The 22,569-nt window shown below is 53.2% G+C and overlaps 1 protein-coding gene across 1 annotated transcript in view; it reads left to right on the top strand.

The window, feature by feature from the left end:
- LOC102254334 (glioma tumor suppressor candidate region gene 1 protein-like) overlaps positions 1-22,569 on the top strand; it is a 67,467-nt gene that overhangs the window by 44,432 nt on the left and 466 nt on the right. The window contains exons 2-6 of the mRNA XM_005857861.2: positions 16,353-16,453; positions 18,062-18,107; positions 18,199-18,241; positions 19,987-20,052; positions 22,442-22,565. Coding sequence (XP_005857923.1) covers positions 18,067-18,107; positions 18,199-18,241; positions 19,987-20,052; positions 22,442-22,565 — 274 coding nt within the window. The 5' untranslated portion in view covers positions 16,353-16,453; positions 18,062-18,066. The remainder of the gene's footprint in view (positions 1-16,352; positions 16,454-18,061; positions 18,108-18,198; positions 18,242-19,986; positions 20,053-22,441; positions 22,566-22,569) is intronic.

Genomic DNA, 22,569 nt, shown 5'->3' on the forward strand with positions numbered 1-22,569 from the left:
CTCCCCTCCTCCCCTCCTCTCCTACCACCTCTGATTTTTTCCCACCGGTTTCACTAGAACTTTACCTAAAGGGACCACACGGTGGGTAGTCTTTTATGTCTGGCTTCCTTTGCTCAGCATGATTCATTTCAGATTCATCATGTCCGTTCCATGTATTAGTAGTTTATTTCCTTTTATTGTTAAGCTGTGTTCCATTGTGTGGCCGGAACACAGTTTATTTATCCGTTTACCTGTCAGGGGACACCTGTGCTGTCTCCAGGGCGGGGCGTGTGTGAATAAGGCTGCCGTGGAAATTTTTGTACAGTGTTTTTGTGGCCATACTTTCCACTGCCGCTAAGTAAAGACCGTGGAGTGGAATAGCCGGGCCGTAGAGTTGGGTGTGTGTCTAACCTCAGTTAACCCAGGCTTTTCATCCTCTTCTGGAATGAGACCTTCTAGTCAAAGGCCATTGCGGGGCGCCGGGCAGCTCAGCGAGGCCGGACCGGCAGGTCTGTGTCTCGCTGCCTTGACCTTCCCCCTCAGGAGTGCAAAACGGCTGCTGTGGCCCCGGCCATTGCCATCAAGCTTCACATCCGTCTCTCAGGCAGAAAGCAGGGGCGGGGACAGATCTTCCTGAGTTGAGGCTCTGTGTTTTGTTCAAATGTAAAAATCTTTTCCGTGTCTACACTTGGCTGCCAAGGAGGCTGAGAAAATAACGATTCTCGCCAAGGGGCAAAGGCCTGCCCTCGTGGTCATCCTCCTGGGAGGGTATGTTGCCGAATGAAGCAAATCCAAGTTCTGTTTACCCGTCTGAGCTGTGGAGATGACCCCCCGAGGCCCCTCTGTCGGGGGCCTGGACGCCGGCTGGGAACTGTGGCTTGTGTTCGGTCTGAGAGCAAGAGCCCCCAAAGGAAGGCTATAGAGACAGAAGCTTCTAGAGCAGCAGCTCTCCAAGTGTGGTCGGTCCCTGGACCAGCATATCAGCACTGCCTGGGAGCGTGTTAGAAAGGCACACGCTCTGGCCCCGCCCCAGACCTGCTGGTTCTGGCTCAGGTGTAGGACCGAGGGGTCGAGGCCCATGAGGGTGCCGCCCCGGCTTTTGTTTCCCCTTTGCTTCTCTTCGCTCATTTCCTCCTGAACTTGGCGCTTTCTCTGTGGCCTGGTGCCTTGAAGGCCCTGTGTCCATTCCTCTCGTTCCCCTACCCCACCCCCTGCCTGTTTCAGTTCTCAGAGTTTCCCTGGTTTTTATAAACTAGTTTTAAGAAAAAAATCTAGCCCGGCCGGTGTGGCTCAGTGGTTGAGCGCCAACCTATGAACCAGGAGGTCACGGTTCGATTCCGGGTCAGGGCACGTGCCCGGGTTGCAGGTTCGATCCCCGGTGGGGGGCATGCAGGAGGCAGCCGAGCAATGATTCTCTCTGATCCTTGATGTTTCTATCTCTCCCTCTCCCTTCCTGTCTCCAAAATCAATAAAAATGTATTTAAAGAAGAAAAAAAAAAAAAAAAATCTAGCCCTGGTCTGGTAGCTCAGTTGGTTAGAGCATTGCCTGAGGGTTCAATCCCTGGTCAGGGCACATGCAAGAATCAGCCAACAAATGCATAAACAAGTGGAACAACAAATCTCTCTCTTCCTCTAACAAAAAAGGGGGAAATAATCTAAAACCTCTTGAGGTACCTGGATTTCTTGGCAGGCCTGCAGCTTTATAGCTGCGTTTAGAACACCCACAGAACACACAAAACCTTTCTAGTGTAACTATAAACTGGGCGTCAGGAGCCAGGCACCCGGCGCCAACAAATGCATAAACAAGTGGAACAACAAATCTCTCTCTTCCTCTAACAAAAAAGGGGGAAATAATCTAAAACCTCTTGAGGTACCTGGATTTCTTGGCAGGCCTGCAGCTTTATAGCTGCGTTTAGAACACCCACAGAACACACAAAACCTTTCTAGTGTAACTATAAACTGGGCGTCAGGAGCCAGGCACCCGGCCCTCTCTGAGCAATGCAGGTTTTATAGGGCACGCTTTTCCGTTGTAAGGAATTCAGTGATTTTAGAACTCTAAAGGTCGCTCAGAACGAAGAGCGGGTAGGTTTTAATTGCGCTTCAAATTGCTCTTTCTCTCCCTTCCCCTAGAGGGGCGGGAGCGGGCAAGCAGCCAACACTTCGTGCCTGTTTTCCTTTTCTGGCTTTGAAATAGACACAGCATGCGAGCGGCTACATCTCCCGGCGCTGGCAGCTCCTGCTGGGCCTTTGCACGGAATTGCAAAGGGTGCCTCCACCGAGAGGCTCTGTCCCCGTGGAATCTCCTTTGTGTGGATTGGAGAAGGGCGTCCTTCCTCCTGGTGGGTGTTGCCCTTTTCTGGGTCTCGCTGGTGTCAGAACCTCACTGGATTTGCGGCCCCTCTGGTCCCCGCGGCTGGGTTCCTCTGTACGTGAACAACCTGGACAACTGTACATGGTGGTCAGTGTATATATATATTATGTACCCAGTACAGGTGACATGTGTCGATCTTATAACTTACATCCTGCATTCATTTATTTATTTTTATTATTTAAAAAAAATCTTCACCTGAAGCTATGTTTACTTTTTAGAATTTTTTGTTGATAATCCTCACCCGAGAATGGAAGGAGGGAGAGAGAGAGAGAGAGAGAGAGAGAGAGAGAGAGAAACATCGATGTGAGAGAGACACATTGATTGGTGGCCTCCCGCACGTGCCCTGACTAGGGGCCAGGAACGAACCTGCAATTCGGGTATGTGCCCTTGACCGGGAATAGAACCCATGGCCCTTCGGTGCGCAGGCCAACGCTCTACCACTGAGCCACGCCGGCCAGGGCAAGGATATGCTTATTGATTCGTGAGAAAGAGAGAGAAACATCGGTGTGAGATAGAAACATCGATCATTTGCCTCCTGTATACGCCCGGCCATGGATTGAACCTGCAACCTAGGTATGCGCCCTGACCGGGAATTGAACCTGTGACCTTTTGGTGTACAGGACAACGCTCCAACCCACTGAGCCACACCGGCCAGGGTCATAACAATTACAACCGGGAATAGAACCCATGACCCTTCGGAGCTGGGGAAGGACCCGCGGTGGCCTCTTCCAGCATCTGGTGGCTCCAGGCGTTCCTTGGGTTGTGGCCGCATCCTTCTCATCTCTGCCTCCGTCTTCACATGCCTGTGTCCTTTGTGTCTTCTGTTAAAAGGTCATTGGTCATTGGATGTAGGGCTCGTCGAGATCATTTAGGATGATCTCATCTCATCTCAATTATACATGCAAAGATTTTTTTATCCCCCAAATAAGGAAGGCCACATTCAGGTTCCGGTTGGCGGACATATCTTTTTGGGAGGCCATCATTCAACGCACTACAGGTGCCTTAGAAATAAGCACGTCGTGAGGGGAAACTTGTAAGCATCGTGGTATGGTGAGTCCACTCACAGTGCCTCGCCGGCTTCGCCCTTCTGGCTGAGCTGCGTGGGAAGTGAACTGGTTCTCTGTGGCATTTCATGACAGTGTAAGGGGAAGAGGGCCCAAGTGGGTGATAGAGGGCGGGACGGTGGGGACCTGCACGGGCATTGCAGAAAGTCAATGGTTGGGGTTTGGCCAGGGAGCCAGCCCGGGCTGCTACCACTGTGTAGTTCCCATGAGTTTGGGAGCCTGTCGGTGGGTTCAAATCCCAGCTCTGCCATTCTGCTAACTGGTGACCTTGGGCCACTTACCTCACCCTTTTCTCTGCCTCAGTTTTCTCATCTGTGAAATGGGTGTGAGGGTAAAGGCACCTGCCACATCGGATTGTTACGAATGAAATGAAATAGGAAGACGCACTTAGAACAGCACCCGGCACTAGGGAGTTTGGCCTGTATACGCCCGGCCATGGATTGAACCTGCAACCTAGGTATGTGCCCTGACCGGGAATTGAACCTGTGACCTTTTGGTGTACAGGACAATGCTCCAACCCACTGAGCCACACCGGCCAGGGCCATAACAATTACAACCGGGAATAGAACCCCTGACCCTTCGGAGCTGGGGAAGGACCCTTGGTGGCCTCTTCCGGCATCCGGTGGCTCCAGGCGTTCCTTGGGTTGTGGCCGCATCCTTCTCATCTCTGCCTCCGTCTTCACATGCCTGTGTCCTTTGTGTCTTCTGTTAAAAGGTCATTGGTCATTGGATGTAGGGCTCGTCGAGATCATTTAGGATGATCTCATCTCATCTCAATTATACATGCAAAGATTTTTTTATCCCCCAAATAAGGAAGGCCACATTCAGGTTCCGGTTGGCGGACATATCTTTTTGGGAGGCCATCATTCAACGCACTACAGGTGCCTTAGAAATAAGCACGTCGTGAGGGGAAACTTGTAAGCATCGTGGTATGGTGAGTCCACTCACAGTGCCTCGCCGGCTTCGCCCTTCTGGCTGAGCTGCGTGGGAAGTGAACTGGTTCTCTGTGGCATTTCATGACAGTGTAAGGGGAAGAGGGCCCCAGTGGGTGATTAGAGGGCGGGACGGTGGGGACCTGCACGGGCATTGCAGGAAGTCAGTGTTGGGGTTTGGCCAGGGAGCCACCCCGGCTGCTACCACTGTGTAGCTCCCATGAGTTTGGGAGCCTGTCGGTGGGTTCAAATCCCAGCTCTGCCATTCTGCTAACTGGTGACCTTGGGCCACTTACCTCACCCTTTTCTCTGCCTCAGTTTTCTCATCTGTGAAATGGGTGTGAGGGTAAAGGCACCTGCCATGCCACATCGGATTGTTACGAATGAAATGAAATAGGAAGACGCACTTAGAACAGCACCCAGCACTAGGGAGCTTGGCAAACCTTGGCTATGACGACGAAGATGATGGCAGCTGAAGGCGCAGGGCACAGACACAGATCACCCGGAACGCCTGGCCTTCCCGACTCCCGCCACCCGAGGGGTGCTCCTAAGCAGGGGTCAGCCTTGTGCTCGGGCAGGTCAGCTGGTGGCCAGTGAAGTGGGTCGGCACGGAGGAGCAGAGGCCACAGGGAGCCTGGCGGGCTTTACTCGGTCGTTTGTGCCTGGTGTGACTGATGTCCTTACTGGTGGACTTGAGCTCCGGGAAGGTATGACCGTGTTTGGCCATCACGTGTCTCGGCGCCCAGCCGCCTTGTGCTCGGGCAGGTCAGCTGGTGGCCAGTGAGGAAGTGGGTCGGCACGGAGGAGCAGAGGCCACAGGGAGCCTGGTGGGCTTTACTCGGTCGTTTGTGCCTGGTGTGACTGATGTCCTTGCTGGTGGACTTGAGCTCCGGGAAGTTATGACCGTGTTTGGCCATCACGTGTCTCGGCGCCCAGCCCGGGGCGGGAATACAGGAGGTGCCGAGTGACACTCTCGGATCCATGGCAGCAGCGGAGGCAATATTTCAAATTCATAACAAGCAGCCGCTCGTGGGCACCCATCGGCCATGCCTGGCGTGGTGCGGAGGGAGGGCCAGGGCTCCCTGCTCTGCCAGGTGGTTCCCTTCAGTTGCTGGGTGTCGGGGGGACCCCAGGGGGTCCTGAGCGGGCCAGCGGGGTGCTGGGGTTTGGGGCAACGTTTATTTACCAGTCGGTAAGGAAGTGCTTGAGTGTTTTAACAACAGGCATGTCCAGTGATGAGCAAGCTGAGTGTTAGCACAGGCCGGGTGGGTGGATAGGTGGTGAGGGGAATGGCGAGGTGCAGGTTGGGCAGGAGTGGTGGTCGGGGGAAGGAGGCGATAGAGCGGAGAGGTGAGGGAGGTGGAATCGCTGAGACTTGGGCGAGTCAGGGTTTGGCCCTTAGTCTCAGGAGGGCTGCTTAGTCTCAGGAGGGCTGTGTCAGCTACCGCTACATTACAACTCCCAGATTTAGAGGCCGTTCTGGTTACTATTGATAATTAACAAATTACCCCAAATATAGTAGCTTAAAGCAACAATTGTATTGTGCTCATGGGTTTAATGGCTCAAGAATTTCACATGGGCTCTAGCCGGTTTGGCTCAGTGGATAGAGCATCGGCCTACAGGCCAAAGGGTCCCGGGTTCGACTCTGAGTCAAGAGCACATACCTTGCTTGCAGGCTCCTCCCTGGCCCTGGTCCTGGCCCTGGTCAGGACTCGTGCAGGAGGCAACCAAATGATGTGTTTCTCTCACATCGATGTTTCTCTCTGTCTTTCTCTCTTCCACTCTCTCTAAAAGATCAATGGAAAAATATCCCCAGGTGAGAATTAACAAAACAAAACAAAAGATTTTCACATGGAATTTACCCTGACCGGTGTCTCAGTGGTTAGATCATCATCCCACGCACCGAAGGATTATAGGTTCGATCCCTGGCCCCAACTGGGGAGCGTGCAGGAGGCAACCAATCAATGTGTCTCACATCGATGTTTCTCTCGCTCTCTCCCTGTCTCCCCCTCCCTCCCTTCTGCTTGTTCTTAAAAAAAATCATTGGTAAAAATATCCTTGGGGAAAATATCCTTGGGTGAGGATTAAAAAAAAAAAAAGAAGAAGAAGAAGAAAAAGAATTTCACCTGGAATTTGACCCCATGGGTCTCTGCTCCACGATGTTGGGTCTGGGCTGGGAGACTCACAGGCGGGGGCAGCGGCCTGTCCACACACTCGCTTGGCACTGGCTGGGGTAACTCCAGATACGACCATCAGCCAGAGTGCCTGCCCGTGGTCTCTTCAGGCGACGAGCTTTGGCGTCCCCCCAGCATGGTGGCCTCAGGGTAGTCAGACTCCTTTCTGATGGCTTTCAGGTCCGATGTCCCAGTGGACAAGGCAGAAACTGAATTGCCGGTTGCGACCTCGCCTCGGAAGTCACCTAGTGGCCCGTCTGTGCGCTGCCCTGGTTGAAGCAGTCACAGACTTCCCTCCATCCCAGGGGAGTGGAAGGGTCGCCCGGGGCAGGTCTGGGGGGTCGGAGACGTGGTTGCAGCATCTGTGGAAAACAAGAGGCTCCACAGGGGCTGGGAACAGAACCAGGAGCCCAGTGGCTGGGGGTCGGCCTGGCACGGCTGGCCTTACCTGGGTGCCTGTGGTCAGCTTATAGGTCAGCTGAGTAGGTGGCTCTACTTCCAGGCTTGGGTGGCTGTGAGCTGTGATGATGGCGGTGACGGGCATGTGTCTCTTGCCCTCCGACAGGCTAGCCTGGCCTCTTCACATGGCAGCTGCGCAGAGAGTAAAGTCTGCCAGGTCTCCGTAGGCGGAGCCTCGGGAACGCACACATCACTTCCGCCACACCGTTGGCCAGGGCAGGTCCAAAGGCCAGCCCACGTTCAAGGGTTGGTGATAGACCTCATCTCTCTCTTTTTTTTTTTTACATATATTTTATTGATTTCAGAGAGGAACGGAGAGGGAAAGAGAGATAGAAACATCAATGATGAGAGAGAATCATTGATCGGCTGCCTCCTGCATGCCCCCTACTGGGGATCAAGCCTGCAACCTGGGCATGTGCCCTTGACCGGAATCAAACCCGGGACCTTCAGTCCGCAGGCCGACGCTCTATCCACTGAGCCACACCAGCTAGGGCTAGACCTCATCTCTTGACAGGGAAGCTGCAAAGAGAGAGTGGGATGAGGGAGGAAAGAGTTTCTGTCTATTTTGCAGTCACCACGGTGGTCCTTTTTTTTCAGATCTCCTCCATTTGGCTGGGCCTCTTTGCTCAGTGGGTTCCCAGACTCTAGTCCTGCTATTTTGCAGTCACCACGGTGGTCCTTTTTTTTTTCTTCAGATTCCCTCACCAACAGATCTCCTCCATTTGGCCGGGCCTCTTTGCTCAGTGGGTTCCCAGACTCTAGTCCTTGCCCCATGGAAGGGTCCTTGAGATGGGCTGCAAAGTTACAGAGGTGTAAGCTCATTCATGTCAGGTTGTGTCTGACTTTAAATAAAGGGAAACCTAATAGGAACTTAAATGGTCAGGGTTGAGCATCTCGAGGAAGGCAGCCCTCGAGGAGTTAAGAACCCAGCCTTTTCCTCTCCTCTCAGTAGTCATCCTTTGGAAGGGACCGGATCAGCCTCGGGTCACTATATTCAAAGCTGACAGCGAGGAGCAAAGGACTTCCTTTCTGAGCAGTTCTGTCTTTATGTTCTGGAAGGAAAATGTTACCAAAGTCTCACTGAGTAGAACCCCAACTCTGTACACTTTGGCTTTTACTGTGCAGAACGCTACGCCTAACTGAGCTGCCGGGGAGCCTGGGAAAGTCGATGACTGATTCAGGGACGGGCATGGCGCTGGCTTAGTCTAATTGCTGTAAAGCTGTGTTGACGACAGCTCACAGTAGGAAATATGTACCCGTACAGACGCCCATAATTGAAACCAGTGTCACAAGCTGATCCTTAACATGTGTTGCCTTTTAATCTTTTCTATTCACTCCCATTCCATTTTACATTCTATATCATTTAATTAAAAATTAAAAAAAAGAATCTGGCCCTGACCGGGTAGGTCAGTTGGCTAGAGCATCGTGTTGATCCCCAGTCAGAGCACATGCAAGAATCAATCAGTGCATGCATAAATAAGTGGAACAACAAATCAATACCTCTCCCTCCCTCCTTTCTTCTCTCTCTCAAATCAATCAATAAATTAAAAAAGAAAAACCCTGGTCACAGCCTGCTCATGTGATTTCACAGCCCTCAGCGGCCTGGCCCATTGTTAGGGAAAGACGGGCTGGGAACCACGGCCTTTGTTTACATCCTGGAATTGGCAAATGTCACCCTGGGCAGCGTCAGGCTGCTGGGGAGGACGAGGAGGAGGGCTGGGGACACGTGTTTGGAAAGCAGCAGCCAGACTTGGCCACTTATCTTCTCGTCCTGACATTCCCATCGGCCAGTGGTACAGTCCTGTCAACTTTCTTTTTATGACTTGCAAGTGACCCGAGGGTCATTCACCTGCGTAGTGGGGAGCTGCAGTCCGCCTGTTTCTGGAGCTGACGGGGCCTTTAATTCCTGTCCTGCAAGCTTTCTGGCTTCTGCACAGCTCCCGATGACAACGCAGAACTCCCCAGGCATTCCAAGTGCCGGAGGAATTCACACGCGTTTCTGGAAGGACACTCTGTCATTGTTGCGTCACGGTTGTTCTCCGGAGCTGCCTGTGGTTTCCAGGCTGGCGTTTCCTGCTTTGTATAGGAGGTGGTGAGGAATGAGGCTCTTCAGAATCACAGGGTCCGAGTTCGAATTCCGCCCCCATAGCGTGGTCCTGGTCCCTCTGAGATTCTTGTTTCCTGAGCTGAGAAACGTGAGTCAGCGTTCTTCCCACCTCACTGGGGCCTGAGAGGGACCGGTGGGTATAGAGTTAGCTAAGGCCTGAGACGGAGGAATCAGTGGGCCCCTCTGGGCTTTGCAAGGTGCATCAGTCAGCTTTGACTGAGTGATGTGCAGTAACAAGTGAGCCCCAAAGCTCAGTGGCTTACAACAGCCAAATCTCATTCATGCTTGTGTGTGTGCCCTTTGTAGGGTGGCTGTGGCTCTGTCCATGTGCCCTCTCCATTCTGGGAGTCAGGCGGGAACCCTGTGATGGCTCCTAAAGCTTCTGCTCCCGTGTGAACAATTGAGGGTTGGCAGCTTTGCACACCGATTGTGTCCCCGGGAGTCGCTCTTCCCGAAGCTTGTGAGGATGCGTGTGTCGAGGAGAGGGGCACCTAATGCCGTCCCTCGCTGAGACCACTGGCTGTGCACCCCAAGGTCAAGGTCTGCATCTGCTTTTGCTCATGACAGCATCCTCAGCTCTCCGGACGCTGACACAGTGGGCGCTTCATAAACGGCCTTTCCACCAGGCTGCTCCTCGAATGAATGAATGAACGAACGAACAAGGGTTTGTTTTACTTCTGCAGAATCATTTCGTAAATATGTATTGAGCTCCTACTATGTGCCATGTACTGTGCAGGCCCCACAGGGAACAAAACTGGCAAAAATCCCTGCTCTTGGGGGGTGTTGATGTTTTGTTGGGGGTGGGGGGGTGCAATAAATAACCAAACAGAGATATGATGTTTGATGATAAACTATGTTTGTAGTTAAAATTTTTCATTGTGGAAAATTTCAGATGTGTACAAAGTAGAGAGAATAGTAAAACAGGGGCAGTCTCCCCCCAATCAACCAACTCCACCAGTTTTCACTTTTCCACCATTCATACCGACCGGCACTGCCCAGCGGGGCTTTCTGCCACGTGGATGGGTTCTGTATCCAGTGGCAGATGGGAGCCGGCAGCCACACGTGGCTGCTAGTGAGCACTTGCAGTGTGGCTTCCGTGGCTGACAGCGTTTAATTTGATTTTTATATAAATATTTTTATTTAAAACATCGATAGTCCTGATTATCCTTATTTTCAATTGTGATAAAATACATGTAACATACAATTTACCATCTTAGCCACTTAAAAAAATTTTTTTTATTAATTTGATGGAGAGGGAGATAGAAACATCAATGATGAGAGAGAATCGTTGGTTGGCTGCCTCCTGCACGCCTCCAGGAATCGAACCGTGACCACATGGTTCATGGGTTGATGCTCAACCCCTGAGCCACACCGGCCGGGCATCTTAGCCATTTCTAAGTGTACAGTCAGGGGCATTAAGTTGGGCAGCCCCCCCCCCCACCATCCCTCTCCAGAGCGCTTTTCATTTTGTAGAACTGAAACTCTGCACCCAGTAAATAACCCCCACTTCCCCCACCTCATCCCCTGGCAGCCAGCACCCTGCTTCCTCTGTGTGTGTGTGTGTGTGGACCTCAAAAGTAGAATCAGGCGCATTTCACTTAGCGCGATGTCCTCAAGGGTCACCCGCGTTGTAACCTTTGCTAGAATTCCCTCTGCATAGTGTCCCACCGTCTGTACACACTCCGTCCTGCTCATCCGTTCATCTGTGGGTGGACACGGGTTGTTTCTGCGTCTGGGCTGCTGTGAATGGCGCTGCTGTGAACATGGGCGTGCACATACCTCCTCGAGGCCCTGGCGCCTTTGGATGTGGACCCAGAAGCGGGGTGGCTGGGCATGTGGTGATTCTATTTTTAATTTTCTGAGGAACCGCCAGACGGTCCTGCACAGCAGCTGTGCGGTTTGGGGCTCCCACCAGCAGGGCTCAGGGTTCCGTGGCCCCTCATTCTCGCCACTGCTGGCGGTTTTCTGTTTCATTGACAGTAGCCATCCTAATGGGCGTGAGGTGGGGTCTGTGGGTTTTAAAATTTACTTTTCTTTTCTTTTTTTTTTTCTTTATTGATTTGAGAGAAACCTCAGTTTGTTGTTCCGCTTATTTACGCGTTCATTGGTTGATTCTTGTAAGTGCCCCGACGGGGGATCGAACCTGCAACCTTGGCGTATTGGGACGATGCTCTAACCAACTGAGCTACCCGGCCAGGGCCAGGGTCTGGTTTTGATTGCATTTTCCCTAATGACGAGTGACGCTGATCATACTTTCATGTGCTTATAGCCATTTGTGTATCTTCTTGGGGGAATGTCTGTTCAAGTGCTTTGCCCTAATTTCACTTAATTAACTTGAACTTAAATGTATATGGCCACCTGTGGCTAGCGTCCTGGCCAGCATATGTCTACATGCCCCCTGCACACCCACCACTGGGGTATTCTGCAGTAAATCACAGGCATTCTATCATTTTTCCCCTAAATATTTCAGGATGTATTTGTAAAAGGTAAGGGTTCTGAAGAGGGAAGAAAGAACATGGTTTCATTACTACACCTAGAATTTTTTTAAAAAAATATATTGTTTGCCCTGGCTGGTTTGGCTCACTAGATAGAGTGTCAGCCTGGGGACTGAAGGGTCCCAGGGCCTGTGGCTAGCATCCTGGCCATCATATGTCTACATGCCCCCGCACACCCACCACTGGGGTATTTTGCAGTAAATCAAAGGCATTCTATCATTTTTCCCCTAAATATTTCAGGATGTATTTGTAAAAGGTAAGGGTTCTGAAGAGGGAAGAAAGAACACAGTTTCATTACTACACCTAGAATATTTTTTTAAAAATATATTGTTACTGATTTCAGAGAGGAAGGAAGAGGGAGAGAGAGAAACATCCATGATGAGAGAGAATCATTGATCAGCTGCCTCCTGCAAGTCCCCCACTGGGGATCGAGCCCACAACCCAGGCCTGTGCCCTTGACTGGAATCGAACCTGGGACCTTTCAGTTCGCAGGCCCATGCTCTATCCACTGAGCCAAACCGGCCAGGGCTACACCTAGAATCTTAATCACAATCCGTTAGTATCATAAATATCCAGGCAGCGCTCATGTTATCTTTTTCAACAGTTGGGTTTCTTTTGTGGCCTTAAAGGCTGCCTCTGCCTGCTGGCCGTGAGCACAGGGGCGTGGGCACATTTCATCCCTGTGTGCGGCCCCTGGTTCCCCCTACCCGCTCTGTGTAGCCTTCATGATCTCACCTGAGAAATGGGGTAGTGATCGGGGCTTGGAAGGCTTCAGGGAGACTTGGTGCCGGCAGCTTAAGCCGGACCGTGTGCATAACCCACGGCTGAAGCAGATGACAGATAACCCTCCCAGTTGTGCTCAGGGTGACACCTGGCAAAGGGCACCAGGACTTTTGTCCCCAACACCGGGCTGCGGCCAGAAAGCTCTAGGATGGCCACACTGCGTGATATTCACAGTGGCAGTTAAAATAAGTCCAGGCATGCCTCATTTTATTGCGTCTCACAGATGTTGCTTTTTTTTTTTTTTTTACAAATCGGAGGCAAGATTTTCCACCAGCAAAAACATGACTCATGTGCTTTATTGCCATATTTCATTTTGTTGGTCTGGAACCAAACCCGCAATATCTCCGAGGGAGGCCTGTATAATGAGTCTATGTCACTTACAAAATACGTGAGGTTTAACAGCGTTCACGTAAAACGGGTGCGGAGCCTTTTTTTTGCCGAGGGCCATTTGGATATTTATAACATCAGTCAAAGGCCACACAAAATTACCAATTTAAAAATTAGCCTGCTAGCCCAGCCAGTGTGGCTCCATGGTTGCGCATCGATCTATGAACCAGGAGGTCACAGTTCAATTCCCGGTCAGGGCACATGCCCGGGTTGCGGGCTCGATCCCCAGGGTGGGGCATGCAGGAGGCAGCTGATCACTGATTCTCTCTCATCATTGATCTTTCTATCTCTCTCTCCCTCTCCTTTCCTCTCTGAAATCAATAAAAAAATATATTTTTTAAAAGTTAGCCTGCTATAGTTGGTCAGACATTTAATTGACTCCCTCCAAATGCCTTGGCAGGGCCAGACCAAATGATTTCACGGGCCTCATACCAGCCAAGGGCCGGACGTTCCCCACCCCTGGTGTAAAACAATCCTATGGGGGACATACTGTTATCACCGTTTTCCAGATGGGGAAACTGAGGACACTGAGGCCCAGAGAGGCGAAGTCAGTTGCCCAGCCTGTGCGTGGGGGAGCAGGGAGTTGAGCCCCCCTGACTCCAACCCCGGAACCATCACCCCACGCTGGACCTCTTGGCATCAACCCAATGGGAGACAGATGCCAACCTGGGTTCCCAGTTGACAGGGGGGCGTCTGAGAGGAGCCCAGGCCTGCTAATCATTACGTATTGTTCTCTTTATTATGAAACGTTTAAAAACATATACAAAGTAGCCCTGGGTGGTGTGGCCCAGTTGGCTGAGCATCGTCCCATCACCAAAGTTGCCAGTTGGACTCCTGGTCACACTGCCTGGGTTGCAGGTTCGATCCCCAGTAGGGTGTTTCTCTTTCGCATTGATGTTGTTTTTTCTCTCTCTCCCTCTCTCACCCTCTCCCTCTAAAATCAATAAAAACCTATTTGAATACATACGGTCAACTAACTAGATGTTGGTCAGTGGTCCTCAACCTTCCTAATGCCGCGGCCCTTTAATACAGTTCCTCATGTTGTGGTGACCCCCAACCATACAATTATTTTCGTTGCTACTGTAATGAATCAATGAAACGTTTAAAAACATATACAAAGTAGCCCTGGGTGGTGTGGCCCAGTTGGCTGAGCATCGTCCCATCACCAAAGTTGCCAGTTGGACTCCTGGTCACACTGCCTGGGTTGCAGGTTCGATCCCCAGTAGGGTGTATCGTCCCATCACCAAAGTTGCCAGTTGGACTTCTGGTCAGGGCACTGCCTGGGTTGCAGGTTCGATCCCCAGTAGGGTGTTTCTCTTTCGCATTGATGTTGTTTTTTCTCTCTCTCCCTCTCTCACCCTCTCCCTCTAAAATTAATAAAAACTTATTTGAATACATATGGTCAACTAACTAGAATGTATGATGCAGCCCCAGGTCAGTGGTCCTCAACCTTCCTAATGCCGCGGCACTTTAATACAGTTCCTCATGTTGTGGTGACCCCCAACCATAAAATTATTTCCGTTGCTACTTCATAACTGTAATTTTGCTACTGTTATGAATCGTCATGTAAATATCTGATATGCAGGATGTCTTTTCATTGTTACAAAGTGAACATAATTAAAGCATAGTGATTAATCACAAAAACAATATGTAATTATATATGTGTTTTCCGATGGTCTTAGGCGACCCCTGTGAAAGGGTCGTTCGACCCCCAGAGGGTCTCGACCCACAGGTTGAGAACCGCTGCCCCAGGTGCTGGTCATCCCGCTCCAACAGTTACCAACATTTTGCCATTCATGCCTCCCCTCTCCCCGCACCCACTACCACTGGATGATGGTGACTTTTTTTAGTTTTAAAGGTGAAATTTCATGTGTTATAGGGCACAAATCCTAGCTGTTAAATTTAAGTCCTTGCCACCGACACCGCATCACAGTGGAGATAAGGTCACTCCCCCCATCCATGTCTCTGTGTTACCAATGGAACAAACACACCCCGATAAATGGTTCTCGCGCAGTCTGGGGCCTCCTGGGACATCCCCTGTGGGTTTGGAGAGGCTGCTGGGGTCACAGCCCCTCCTGGCTGATCCCAAAGCGCAGGCCACGCCCCAGACTGGAGGCAGGAGGAGGGGAGATTTGGGAACCTGGCTGCGTCCTTGAAATGCCCTTGGGCACCTGTGAGAGCCTCCAGGCCAGGGGCGTGCACCTGGAATCCAGGTGGGACCCGGGGCCTGGTGGCAGCTGCTTTCTAGAGCTTTCTGGGTGAGGAGGAGGGGAAGCGGCCGGGCTCACGTTCCTCTTGTCCTGGCCACTTGCTCTTATCGCTTCGCATCTGACCGTGGCAGGCATTCCTAGAGCGATAACAAAAGCCTGCAGGAGCCAGTCACCAGCTCCTCTTATCTTGACATTGTTGCCATATTTGCGTCAGATCTTGAAAGAGAAACAATGCAAAGAGCATCTTCCGTGTCGTAGCGGTTGAGTGGGGGACTCCGGTTGAGTGGGGGACTCCGGCTCCCAGTGCAGCCTGGCCGCTGGCAGCGGAGGGGTCTTGGGCATTTTGCTAGCTGTTCGGAGCCTCAGTCTCTCATCTATGCAATGGGGCTAACAAAAGCCCCACCTGAAATGGGTTAATGCGCAGAGTGGTTTGCTTAAAACCCGTGCGAGCACACAGTGGGCCCGCATCAGCGACTCAGCGTCCGTTACAGCGAACCTCATCATTATTCACGGACTCTGCATCTGCGACTGCCCGCTCGCTAACATTGGTGACCCCCAGCTCTGCAATACACATGCTTCTTTCCGGGTCACTTGCAGACGTGTGCAGAGCCATGAAAAACGCACACCACGTGTGTGTCCAGTCGAGGCCCCGCCTGGTGTTCCTAAGGCCAGGGAGGCGGGATGTGCCCTGCAGGAAAGACTGTCAGCGAAGCGGCGCTCAGGCCTGCGCTAGCGTGCTGTGGGCTGCGTGTTCAGTGTAAACGACCAACAATTTGTATGAAATCAGGCGTCCTAAGACAGAGTCACAGGGAAAGCATGGGTCGGTGGAGGAAAGTGTGACGAGGCTTGTAGGGACCTAGTCCCTTGTGTGTCCTGGGAGCGGGGATTCGGGGTTCACGTTCAGTGTTCCTGGCAGCGTTGGAACAGAAGTCCCACGGACGCCAGCATTGGCTGGATTTGTTAGACTGATGTGCCAGTAAATGCTGTTGTACAGTGTTACATACACTAGAGGCCCAACGCACGAAATTCTCGCAAGAGTGGGCCTTCCTTCCCCCGGCTGCCGGCACTGGCTTCCCTCGCAGCCCTGGCTTCGTCTGGAAGGTTTTCCGGAAGGACATCTGGTCTAATTAGCATATTATGCTTTTATTATTATAGATTATGTACCAGGTGTATCTATCCTGTGCTATGCATGTGTACGTACGGCACAGTATGTGTGTATATATGATCATGTATAGTGCTGGTTTATGTGGCTTTAAAGTGGATTTTAACCTCGTATCTTCAACCCTTCTGCTCTCTCTCCTGTCCCCATCCCGTTACTCCCCTCCCAGCGACATCTTTCTCCGTTCGCTGACTTTCTCACTCACAGCCTCTCTCTCGTTCTCTCTCCACAGCTGGCCCCCAAAAGGACACTCCCCAAGTCCCCTGCTGGGGGCCCCGTGTAGACCTGGAGCGGACACCCCCTCCTTCCCTTCATGATTCGTTTGTAGCACAGGTAACCAGCGGGAGGGGGTCCCCATGCTCCCCCAGTTCACCCTCCTGGGCCCACCTAGGCCCCTGGGCTGGGAAGGGACATTCCGTCTTGGCAGAGCCTGCAGCCTCTCTTCTCCAGCCGGGCCCCTGGGCCATGTGGGCACCCCCCCCCCCCCCCCCCCCCCCCCAGGCGCTCCCTCCTGCTTTCCCCAGCTTCTTTGCAGACCTTGTCTTTCCATCCCCCGCCGGGCCTTGTCCCGCCTCCTGTGGCTGGTAGAGAAGGGCAGGGGCTTGTAGGCCACAGAACTGGCGACACGGGAGGAAGACAGACAGGTGGGGCTGGACACGGAGTCAGAGATAAGCCACCGCCACTAAGTGCAGCAAAGCCGAGGAAGGGCCCGCTCTGGGAGGGGAGTGAGTGGCACGTGGGGCTCTGGGGTGCGCACGTCCGCGTTGCCTGCCCTGTTGTAGACCTGGCTTGCCCGCTGGGCCCGTGCACTGTGCGTGTGCGTGTGTGTGCGTGTGCGTGTGTGTGTGTGTGTGTGCGCGCGCGCATGTGCACCATGAATCCTGGGAAATATGGGTAGAGTTTTAGGCCACACACATGCTTCTGGCAGCAGTGTCTCACCTTCATCAGCTTCTCCCAGACCCTATTCAGAGAGGACCCTCACCCAGCTCTGAGAGGGCCCATCTGCCTCTGCTTGTATCACAGAGCAGTTGGGGGCCACGGGAGCTGATGGCGATTGGGAGGTCTCAGTGAGGGTTGCTCGGAGCACGCTGTGTGGGCGAGGGGCTGGGGACCAGCCGAGCGAGCATGTGAGACTAGGTATGTGGGTCCACGGCAGTAACGGCGTCTTTGGGGAGGTTCAGAGAACCTCTAAGAAAAGAGGGCCCTGGGCTGCAGCGCGGAGGGACTGGGCATGGTTTCTCTGTCCTCCGAGCATCACTGGGAAGGAAGGATGGGCAGGGAAGGCTGGGTGGATTGCGCAGGAAGGAGAGAATGATGGATGTTCGAGTGGCACTTTGGCCAGATGGACAGGGGGAAGCTTGGAGGGATGGAGGGTGTTAGGAAGGCTTGGTGGGCTGGGGGTGGATGGGCGGATGCAGAGAACTTCCGGTCCCTGGCCTGTAGGGCGGGGCTAACGGCATCCCTCCCTGTCCTGGGGTTGGACAAGCTAACTAGCGCTTGGGACGGGGCCTGGAGCAGTGTAAGTGCTCAGCACATGTCAGCCACCTTCATCCTCATCCTCATCCTCATCATGCTGGTGGGCTCAGCCTCCATTTATTCATCTGCAGAATGGGAGTTGCAGGGCCCACCTGAGGGATGTTGGGAGGATGAGCTAAGAGAGTGTGGAGTGCTTAGCACCGGGCTGCTCAGGGTCAGGCTCGCTGATATCATCATTGTTATCAGATTCTGGGGACTGAGAGTGAGAGGGGAGGAGGGAAAGGCCTGGTCTGGCAGTTCTGCAGGGAGGGCACCCCCACCCATGCCCATGGGAACAGAACCCTGACCCCCCACCCCCACCCAGGGGCCTGACCCCGGGAATGGTCCTTGAAGGGAGGTCCTGGTATGCTGCTGAAATCTAACCTCTCTCCCTTGCCCTCTCCCTGCCCCGCCCGCCCCACCCAGTGGCGATGGATGATGAGGATGGGAGATGCTTACTAGACGTGATTTGGTGAGTAACTGGCTCCCCCCCATCCTCCTTTTCCCTCCCCTCCCCCACCCACCCCTTGCCTCCTCAGTGCCTCTTCCCTTCTCTCTTTCAGTGACCCTCAGGCCCTCAATGACTTCTTACATGGATCCGAGAAGGTGAGTGTTGGGCAGGGAGGTGTCTGGGGCAGGGGCTGTGGAATTGGGAACTGACATGTTCCCTGAGTCAGTAGACACCTACCCCTTGACTTCTGTGAGCTGGGCAGTGTGGTTGTGGAGGAGAGCAAAAGAGATGGCAAATCCCTGACCTCACGCCATACACATTTCCTTGGTCAACAGAGTAACCAATAAAGGTGACCGTGGAAAGCACCGTGCAGAATAGGACGAGAAATAATAGTGTCACTTGCACAACAAAAGAGGTTTGAAAGGAAATGAACGGGGGGTGGGGGCAGGGGCTTCTTTAGCCAGTATGGTCAGGGAGAGTCACTCTAAGGAGGTGACAGTGAAGGTGAACCTGAAGGTGCCACGGTGCTCTGGGCAGCCAAGAGCAGGTACAAAGGTGGGAAAAGTTGGCATGGTTGAGGAACAGAAAGAAGGCTGGTGGGGCTGGACCGAAGGGGAGACTGGTAGGAGGTGAGGCTGGAGGTGAGAAGAGTCACCTGGTCATGCAGAGCCCGGAAGACCTGGATCCAGGAGTTAAGGTTTTATTTTGCATGCGACAGGCAGCTCTGGCGTGTTATCAAGCAGGAGAAAGCCATATTCGATCATCACCCCAGAGAGTGGGACAGAGCAGGGGGGAGTGGAAGTCTGTTGATCCACGAGGAGTTGTGTCAGTCATCTAGGGCTGCGTAACAAATCGTCCCGACGCTTGGTGACTTAAACCAACACGTTAGAGCTCTAGCAGTTTGTGAGGGTCAGGAGTCAGGGAGCGGCTTAGCTGGGAGTCTGGCTTGGGGTCTCTCCGGGGGTTGCAGTTAGGTGTTGGCTGGGGCTGCTGTCGTCTGAGGGCCTGTGTGGGGCCGCAGCTCCTCACCACGGGGATGTCTCCTTGGGATGCTACTTAAGTGTCCTCACGACTCGGCAGGTGGCTCTCCCAGAGCGAGGGACCCAAGGGTGGAAGCTCAGTGCCTTTTATGGCCTAGTCTCCGAAGTCACACATTGTCACTTCCGTCAGATTGTATTTGCTAGAAGCAGGTCACAGGTCACGGAGCCAGCCCACACCCGTAGGGAGGGAAAGGAGAAGCGAGTGCAATGGGATGACGAGGGCCCGGGCCCCGGGGCAGGGGTGAGGAGGGCCAGGCGCTGGTGGGGTCTGTGTGGGAGGCAGTGTCTGGAATGCCTCCTGAATTTTGGCCTGAGCAGCTGAGCGGGCTGTGATCCGGGTTTCTGTGATTGGGAGTTTGGCGTGGATTCCAGGGATCCAGGGAGGGCTGTTGGATATAGTCTGTGGCTCTGGAGAGACACCCGCTGGAGAGGTTGGCGAGGAGGCCACCTCGGCTGTGGACAGTCACTGGGCGCTTATGGATCCAGGCTCTGTCCTAGGTCCTGAAGGCGCTCCTAGAAACCAGCCCGTCCCTGCCTCCCAGAGACAGTGCCGTGCAGGGTGGGGGCCTGGCTGGGGGGACGTGCCGGGTACTTGGAGGGACTCAGTGGGAAGGGACCGAGAGTTGTTGTGAGGAGGTGGCATATATGACAAGCCCTGAAGGATGCGTTACCAGGGGGAAAGGCAGGATTCTGTCATCGCCGCAGCCATGATGTCAGGAGAGCCTTGGAAGCCAGGCTGAGGGACCCAGTGCTGGGGACGTCTTGCCCCCCCGCCTCCTCTTTGTCTTTTTGCTCTAGAGCAGGGCTGGTTTACCGTCCAGCTGACCTTTGACCTTGGGTGGGGGCTGGTCTTGTTACAGCTCGACGGTGACGACCTCCTGGATAATCCTGGGGAGGCCCAAAGTGCCTTCTATGAAGGTCCTGGGGTAAGTGCTCCGGGGCTGGGGGAGGGCGCAGGCTCCCAGTCATCTCCCAGGCCGTCCACAGCGCAGCCAGTGGGAGGGAGGCCACGAAGGCAGGAGGGAGGGGTCACATGACACTCATCCCCATGATGCACTGTGCTGGGCGGAGGGTGGGAGGCAGTCAGAGAGCAGGGTGGGGAGGTGGGCCTCTGCTGTTGGAGCACCTGGCTGGGCCCTGGCCTGGGGGGGTCCTTGGGGGTCAGCGATGCAGAGCTGTTCTAGGGAGTTGAGGCAGATGCTGGCTCTGGGGTTCACCGGGGAATACTCCTCTGGGAACAGGCCCTGGAGGCCTGTCCCTGCTCAGCTGTTGGGGGGTGACCCGGTGGGGGAAAGGGATCAACTGATACGGACCTCAGTCTCCATCTGAAAAGTGAATGTGGGGTGATGGACAAAGCCCAGAGTGGACGCCACAGTGGTCATTTATTGAGCACCCACTGTATGCCTGGCTGTGCTGGACCCATTACTGACTGTCCTTGTCTTCCTCTTCTTCCTCTCCTGCTGCTTCTGCCTCCCTCCTCCTCTCCCCTCCCCCCTTTTCCCTCCTCCCTCTTCATCATCATAACTGTCACTCACTGAACATGTATTCTGTGCCAGACCCTTAAAGTAATTTTCATTTCGTTCTCACAACTATAATAATATATTCTGAATGAGTTATCTTTCGTAACATAAATGATTACATCCAGAACCCAACAAATACACATCATTTCATGTTATTGCCTTTATAGACCTGGAACAGTGAGCCTATATTCTTACTCCGTGATCATTATTCTCATCGCTGCTGTCATTGTTCAGTGCCCACACGGTCCCTGGTTGGGCTCCACGCACCTCCCCTACTTGATGTCGGGGAGTGTCACGACCACCCTAGGAAGCTCTCTGGTCAAATAGCCGTTTGCCGCAGGACCTTCCTATCTGGATTCCATGCCATGAGCATAATTACTGCCTGTGGGATATTTGTTCAAATACTCACACACGTATTTATTCCCACGTGTCCTGGGTTATGCATGGAAAGTACTTAAGAAATGTCAGAGTCCAACCAGTGTGGCCCAGTGGTTGAGCATCGACCCATGAACCAGGAGGTCACGGTTTGATTCCCAGTCAGGGCACATGCCCGGGTTGTGGGCTCGATCCCCAGTAGGGAGGTGTGCAGAAGGCAACCGATCAGTGATGCTCACCATTATGTTGCTCTCTCTCCCCCTCTCCCTTCTTTTCTCTGAAATCATTAAGAAGAAATGTGGGACTCAGCGCATGTGGCACAAACTAAGGTTTGTGTGCAGTAGCAGCTGCTGCTGTTATGTTTATGGTGGTTATTATTTTTGTTTTTTAATCCTCACCCGAGGGCATGTTAATTGAATTTTAGAGAGAAAAACATCAATGTTAGAGAAAAACATCAATCGGTTACCTCCTATATGCGCCCCGACTGGAGATCGAACTTTATTCCAGAGAGGAAGGGAGAGGGAGAGAGAGAGATAGAAACATCAATGATGAGAGAGAATCATTGATCGGCTGCCTCCTGCATGCCCCACACTGGGGATCGAGCCCGCAACCCAGGCGTTTGCCCCAACCGAGAATCAAACCGTGATCTCCTGGTTCATAGGTTGACTCTCAACCACTGAGCCACTCCAGCTGGGCTCCATTGCTTTTTAGAGAGAGTGGAAGGGAGGGAGAAAAGCGGAGAGAGAGAGGGAGAGAAAGAGAAACATTGATGTGTGAGAGAGTGAGGGAGACATCAACTGATTGCCTCCCAGGCGTGCCCCGACCAGAGGTGGGGAGCGAACTGGGAATCGAACCTGCGACCCTTCGGTGCTTGAGCCGGCGCTCTAACCATTGAGCAACCAGCCAGGGTGAACCATGATCTTTTGTCTGAAACCTTCGGGGCAGGTATTTTTCAGATTCTGGAAAGGTGATGCAGGTCAGTGTGTGCTGCTCATAGCAACAGGCCACTCGTTCACCTTTCCGTGGCCAGGCTTCAGAAGGGTCCCGTCACGTGGGTAAATGATGCCTTTCCCCAAGAGCGCCCATGGGTGCTGGTCAGGTTTTGCTTCCACCACGTTATAAAAGCATCCATGTTTTTCAGAGCCTCTGGGGTTTGGGAGGTGCAGGTGAGAATCAAGGGCCTCGTAGGGCTGTTCAGTAAATGGTTTTTGTTCTACTGATGTGTGCAGTGGGGATAGAGGCCACGTTAAGCAGGCTCCCTGCTAAGCCCTGGGGAGCTGGGAGCCCACCCGCGTCCAGCCACCTCCAGAAGGAATGTTCTCTCTGTGCCCCCCTGGCACCTCGTGTCTGTTGCAGCCGTGCCCTGCGCCGGCCCTTTGCTCATCTCAGGCCTTTCCTTCCCATCTTATCTGGCCTCCAGCTCCACGTGCAAGAAGCTTCTGGCAACCACTTGAACCCGGAGCCTAGCCAGCCAGCCCCCAGCGTGGACCTAGACTTCCTGGAGGATGACATCCTGGGCTCGCCCTCCGCAGGGGGCGGCGGCGGCGG

This window comes from Myotis brandtii, unplaced genomic scaffold, assembly GCF_000412655.1.
Source record: "Myotis brandtii unplaced genomic scaffold, ASM41265v1 scaffold114, whole genome shotgun sequence".
Classification (NCBI taxonomy): domain Eukaryota; kingdom Metazoa; phylum Chordata; class Mammalia; order Chiroptera; family Vespertilionidae; genus Myotis; species Myotis brandtii.